This window comes from Eptesicus fuscus, chromosome 16, assembly GCF_027574615.1.
Source record: "Eptesicus fuscus isolate TK198812 chromosome 16, DD_ASM_mEF_20220401, whole genome shotgun sequence".
Lineage (NCBI taxonomy): Eukaryota > Metazoa > Chordata > Mammalia > Chiroptera > Vespertilionidae > Eptesicus > Eptesicus fuscus.
This window is the reverse complement of record NC_072488.1, coordinates 45,693,791-45,700,760: the sequence shown is the minus strand read 5'-3', so window position 1 is coordinate 45,700,760 and position 6,970 is coordinate 45,693,791. Positions and strand designations below refer to the sequence as shown.

At 43.1% G+C, this 6,970-nt stretch overlaps 1 protein-coding gene across 1 annotated transcript; it reads left to right on the top strand.

Annotated features, from left to right (window-relative positions):
- The first annotated feature begins 3,254 nt into the window (after positions 1 to 3,254).
- On the top strand, positions 3,255 to 3,469 carry LOC103291386 (protein transport protein Sec61 subunit gamma-like). Its single transcript, XM_008147395.3, has one exon. The coding sequence runs from the start codon at positions 3,263 to 3,265 to the stop codon at positions 3,467 to 3,469; it is 207 nt and encodes a 68-aa protein (XP_008145617.2). The 5' UTR covers positions 3,255 to 3,262.
- The last annotated feature ends 3,501 nt before the right edge of the window (positions 3,470 to 6,970 follow it).

The window sequence follows — 6,970 nt, the reverse complement described above, 5'->3', positions numbered from 1 at the left end:
CAAAATGGGAATTAATAAAACTATAAACAAAAAAACTATGGATTGTATTGCATCGTTATAAATGTGCTCAATTGTTCTATCATCAACTTGTCTGTGCTGAGAACTATATCACAAAATCCCTTTGACTGTATGATTGTGGGTCTCAGAGGGGAAGTTGAATGAGATGTGGGGGCAGAAGCAGCAGCTCCAAAGGCCTCACATGTTAGAGGAGGTGAGAGACACTCACAGAGATACAGGCGGGTTCCTCTTCTAGCTCTTTCCCAATTGGCAGCCCTGTGGGCCAGTACTGAGCCCAGGTGCCACCACCAGACATTTTGTTTCAAACCAGCAGGAGCACTAGCCATGCCAAACCCTCCACCTTCCACAGACTTCTGCACCAGCCCCCCTTGCAGGGTAACTCCAGCTGCAGGATGTGCCCATCCTCCTGATTTCCCTGAAAGTCTCAGCTCAATGACCAGCACGAGGGCTGGTTAGTGACTCTTCAATCCTCTTCCCAGACCTGTGCTCTCCCAGATACTCCCACAATTGTGTAAGGTATCATCCCTCCAAATTCCTTATTCTATAAAATTCATAGGGATCAATTTCCCTGATTGAACCTGGACCAATAAAATAATGTAACATATTTTATTACAAGTAGGATTACTAGTGAGGAACACTTCTCTCTCCTAACTCCTAACCTCTGCTATTGGCCAGATATGATCTTCTCATCAAATGAAAATGCCCTCATTTCCAGATCCCAACCTGGAGAAGAAGCATTTCTAATTCTACAAGGTTCCACCCAGTGCTGAGAAAATTCCTCAAGTCTCAGGCCCACGGGAATGTGCAGGCGGTATTAGAGGTGGATGGACTCAGCATCACTCTGAGGCACCTCCTCCCTCCCACCCTCACAAGAGAGTTGGTGTGGCCCTCTCCCACGTGTTTCCTCCCTCGGAAACAGAAGATGGCATTTTTTTCTGGCTCTTTGGAACCAAGAACCACCCTCTTTGCTCCAGTGATTTTCCTAAATCTTCTCAGACTCAACACAATAACATCTGACCTGGGATGGGGGTGACACTGATTGCCTTCTTGGTATATTTTGAAAGATACTGGAATTCAGTCATTACTGATTCATTCTTTGGGCTATACCCAGACATCAATGCTTCTTCTACATTGAGAGTCTCTTCTCAAAAAAGCAAACGCTTCTCAGAGACACCATAATAGCCCTAACTGGTTTGGCTCAGTGGATAGAGCGTGGCCTGCGGACTGAAGGGTCCCAGGTTCGATTCTGGTCAAGGGCATGTGCCTTGGTTGCAGACACATCCCCAGTAGGGGATGTGCAGGAGGCAGCTGATCAATCTTTCTCTCTCGTTGATGTTTCTAACTCTCTATCCCTCTCCCTTCCTCTCTGTAAAAAATCAATAAAAATATATATATTTTTTAAAAGATACCATAATAATAGCAAACTACTATATAGCTCTTACTTTGTGCCAGAGACTCTTCTGGGCACATCACAGATATTAATTCACCTAAACCTCCCAACAATCCTTTGAGGAAGTTACTTTTTTAAAAATATATTTTATTGATTTTTTTACAGAGAGGAAGGGCGGAGAGAGAGAGAGAGAGAGAGAGAGAGAGAGAGAGAGAGAGAGAGTTAGAAACATCGATCAGCTGCCTCCTGCACACCCCTTACTGGGGATGTGCCCACAACCAAGGTACATGCCCTTTACCGGAATCGAACCTGGGACCTTTCAGTCTGCAGGCTGACGCTCTATCCACTGAGCCAAACCGGTTTCGGCTGAGGAAGTTACTTTTACTATCATTCCCTTTTTCAGATGCACAAACCAAGGCACCGAATGGTTAGGTAGCTTGCACAGGGTCTCCCAGCTAGTCAATATCAGAATATGAACACCAGCACCTGGTTTGGAATCTTTTTTTAACCAGTACATTTTACTATATCTCTGCAGAGATAAATGGCTTTGGCTTGATTTTATTTATTCATTTACTTAGTCAATAAATATTTATTGAGCATTTCCTATGTGCTGGATGGTTTGCTGGGCCCTGTGGATTTGGTGGTGATTGCATCCCCACCATCCCTGCCTCCATGGATATGGTCCCTGCTACCATAGACTCATTTGTATTCTCATATCTACTAACATTTATATTGTCTGGGATTTTCAATATACAGAATGCTTTGTAAAACAATAGTGTATAAGTAGTGTAATAACAACCATTCATTAAGTGCATACCGTATGCCAGACATTGAGCTTGTTTCTGCAAGTTCCCCACACAGCAACACCAACCTACCCCACCCGCTATGCCTCAGCCAGCCTTCCACAGCTCACCACTGGGGCCCTTTAACCACCTTCCTGCCCAGGACCAGCTCAGATCCACTGTAAGTTCCGTGTTCATTATTGTTTGGAAGGAGTAGAGGGATTGGGGTAGGACCCCTATTGGTCCCAGAAGTTGGAAGCTGTCATTATACTAGAATTAAGTTGAGTGATCCTTTCCTTTATCTGAAAAAAGACTGGAATTTATTAAAGAAGGGTGTGTGTTTTTAAGTATTTACTAACCAATTTTATGAAGAGACTTTAAAAATCTTATTGCTGTTATTACTAGTTACCTACACCACATCAAATAATGTTTACAGAAATCAAAACAAAAGAACAGTTTTTATCTCAAATTAGCCCTTCACCAAACTTTTAGAACTGAGGTCATGATGTCTTCCCCCAAATGCATTACTCCTCCTATATTCTCTAGCTTGTTTAATGGCCTCTTCATCAAACTAGATCCCAAGGAGTATCCTCCCTTCCCCCCTCCTTAGCCCACACTTCTCTCCACACTCAGTTAATCCTTGTCTTCACCTGTCAGTTTGGGGCACCATATCAATGGCCAGAGCCTGCTGTGTCCACATCAAGCTCCAGGATGACCCCATCTGAGACCAGCTCCAAAAGCTAATGCTGAGATTGTAAGAGGAAAAATGATTCTTTTTTTTTTTTTTTTATTGTATTGATTTTCTACAGAGAGGAAGAGAGAGGGATAGAGAGTTAGAAACATCGATGAGAGAGAAACATCGATCAGCTGCCTCTTGCACACCCCCTACTGGGGATGTGCCCGCAACCAAGGTACATGCCCTTGACCGGAATCGAACCTGGGACCCTTGAGTCCGCAGGCCGACGCTCTATCCACTGAGCCAAACCGGTTTTGGCAGAAAAAAAATGATTCTTAAGAAACAAATTCTGCCAGTGCTACGAGTCCCAGGCGACGAGGCAGCGACAGCAGCATCATGGACCAGGTAATGCAGTTCGTTGAGCCAAGTCGGCAGTTTGTGAAGGATTCCATCCGGCTGGTCAAGAGATGCACCAAACCCGACCGAAAAGAATTCCAGAAGATTGCCATGGTGACAGCAACAGGATTTGCTATAGTGGGTTTCATTGGCTTTTTCGTGAAATTGATCCACATCCCTATTAATAACATCACTGTCGGTAGCTGAAGGCCTGTGGATGAGGGGTTCCTCTTGGGGATTGGTGGACAGTGCAGATTTGAGAAGCTCATGGAGTAAAAGCAAAATTGCCTGCATGTTTTGTGTTCTTTCTTTTTTTCCAAAATGTTTTCTGTTTCTAAATTAAAATAATTTCAATATAAAAAAAAAAGAAAAGAAACAAATTCTTCCTTCTGCTTTATCTTCAGCCAATCAGGACCCTGGGAGAATCTTGTTCAAAATGCTTTGGGGAAGACAGGTGTGTAATTAAGTCTTATCTGTCATCTTAGCTAAATGTTTACAAAGCCCAAATTAAAATTCTGAGGTGGAAACCATTTATTTTCCAAACAGGGGAAGGCCAAGCTGCTCACATAGCATGCTTATCCCTCTCTCCCCAGAGCCAAGTCTTCTGGGTGGTTAATCCCCAGAGGGCTGAGACTACCCAATAAAAGCCACTTGGCAGCAGGTGCAACCACCAGTCTCTGGGAAGACTGGAGGCAACTAAGGACCTGACCTGGGGTTGGATGAGTAGAGGATGTGGGATAGGATTGCATTAAAGGCAGAGAACTGTTTTTGTTGTTGTTAATCCTCACCTGAGGATATTTTTTCCCATTGATTTTTAGAGACAGTGGAAGGGAGGGGGAGAGACAAAGAGAGAGAAACATAAATGTAAGAGAGACACCAATTGGTTGCCTTCTGTGCTCGCTCCCACCAGGGATTAAGCCTGCAACCAAGGTACATGCCCTTGATTGGAATCGAACCCTTGACCCTTCAGTCCTTGGGCTGATGCTCTAACCACTTAGCCAAACCGACTAGGGCCAGAGAATATTTTTTAAAATAATTAAGTTCATAGATAAATTCCCAGAAGTGGAATTGCTGGGTCATAAGGGGGTGGGTGGAGGTGGAAGAGGGTATAGAGAGGATAAATGGGAATGGAGGAAAAAATAAAATATAATAAAAGAAAAGAAAAAAGAAAGGAAAAAAGAATAAATTTTCTATGTGGATAATTATATCAGCTGCATGTTATGCTAGTTTGTCTTTTCCCTATTGCTGATGTGCCGAATCCATTGTGGTGCTTTTGTAAATAAAGTTTTGTTGATACAAAAACAAACAAACAAACAAATAATTTCACTTCCTCGTTATCCCTCTGTGATGACTTCTGTTCTCACCACTCTCCAAAATTACCCTCACCAAGTCACGACTGACCACATGCTTACCTCCTCCCAACTTGGGCTCCTGAGCTTTCAGGCCCCTTTTTTCTTGAAATTTCCTTCTTAATTGGTTCTCCTAGAGATCCCCTTTCACCTCTCCATTCCCTCCTCTAGATCTGCTGAAGGTTCCACTTTCTCCTCCCATCCTCTAAATGCCAATATTTGTTAAGAATCAGTCCCTGGGTCTTCACTTGTCTCTCTCCACACCTGCTCCCTCAAAGAGACCACCACCTCTACCCTAATTGACCCAACACTGTCTCCTCCAGGTGAACTATTCACAGATACAGTCAGCACCTCTGCCTGTAAAAACTCTTCTCAGTTTCTGTGCCTTTCTCAAGAGCTGTGCTACTGTTTTGCCATCCAAGATTAAAACTGAAGGGTCCTCTCTGTCTCTTCTCTCTTCCTTGTCCTCCTTATTCAATCAGACCCCAAGTTTGTCCACTTGCCTAGCTAAAACCCATCACTGTTTCCATTGCCACCCCTCTAAAATGAGACTTCAACATATGCCTACGTAAAGACCTTAGCCTCCTAACTGGTCTCCTTCATCACAGTTCTGAATACTGTTTTGGGCTCTATGCAAAGGCCATATTTGGCTTGAGTTCCAAATGAGTCATTTAGAGTCATTCTTATCACTTCAACTTTGGATGCACAGCCTTTTAAGTCATATGCAAAGAATGAACTCACCTTTCATCCATTCCTATCCCAGTGATATATTTGGATATTGGATTGATCTTCTTGTTGATAATTTAAAGTTCTAGCAAAACTTTTTATTTTTTAAGACATTGATGAATAGGCAGAGACTGTAGAGAATTTGACCTTTAAAGAAGAAAAAAGTGTTGAATAAGATCCATATTTATCCTGTGTGTCCCCTAAGGATTGTACTGTGTGGTGTATGGGAATAGAGTTCAAGTAGAAAGCATCAGTCTTGCTGGGCTAAGGAGTCAGAGGTCAGAGTTTTGAAAAGCAATTGGGCATTGAAGGTGAAAATCCTGGAAAGAAGGGAGTCATAGAGGAGGAACCCCAAAATCTTTGGGCAAAACCCCCTCATATCTTTGTATGACTTTGAACGAACCATGTTCAGGGAAAGAATCTAAGCAAACCAGCAGAAAGCAACGACTGAGCAGCTAAATGTCTATGGAGATATTTTAAAAATTGTCTAATATTGAGGAGACTGAGTTTTAAGTTCAAGTTTAAACTTCAAACAACTTTAGAGTGCCTTACTTCTCCAGTAAAATCCCATGAGCACCATATTTTAGGAATAAGAAATATATCCCAAGACTAAGGGCTAATCCCTAGGGTTAAGGGGGAACTAAGCCCTGTCATAACAGGACCAAAACAAAGCATTTATAGTAACTGAGTGTTATTATAAAGTAATTTAACTGCTACCTAGGACAAAACTCAACTCTCTTTGGAGTAAGATAGCTAAATCCAGCACCTCTGCAATGTAATATCCAATATTGAATATATTACAAAAAATTATCAGACTAATGAAGAAGCAGGAAATTGTGACCAATAGTCAAGAGAAAACAGTAAATGGACACAGACATATTGGCAACCCATATGTTGGAATTAAAAGACAGGATTCTAAAATAACAATGATAACTATAATAAAGCATCTCTGGGTGGATATGATGTATGAAAGAATGGGAAGTTTCAGGAGAGAGATGAAAATTATTTAAAAACTAGAGGCCCGGTGCGTGAAAACTCATGCACTCGGGGGGGGGGGGGTCCCTCAGCCCGGCCTGCACCCTCTCACAGTCCGGGACACCTCGGGGGATGTCCACCTGCCAGCTTAGGCCCACTCCCTGAGGGATCAGGCCTAAGCTGGCAGTCAGACATCCCTCTGGCAGCCTGGGAGCCCTCGGGGGATGTCCGACTAATGGCTTAAGCCAGGCTTAGTGCTGCCACGGAGGTGGGAGAGGCTCCCGCCACCACCGCTGCACTGGCCAGCCATGAGCTGGCTTCTGGCTGAGCGTCACTCCCCCTGTGGAAGCGCACTGACCACCAGAGGGCAGCTCCTGCATTGAGCGTCTGTCCCCCTGGTGGTCAGTGCATGTCATAGCGACTGGTCGTTCTGCCCTTAAGGTCAATTTGCATATTATCTTTTTATTATATAGGAGGATAACCAAAGTTTTCTTCCTTTGTGAGATAATAAGAAGTCTAACACATAGGCAATTGAAAACCCAAAAAGATATGAGAGAGAATTGAGCAGAAAGAAGGTTTGAAAAATATGAACAAAATTTTTTCTAAGTTTTATTAAAAACATCAATTTACAGGCTCAGAAAAGTCAGCAAACCTTAAG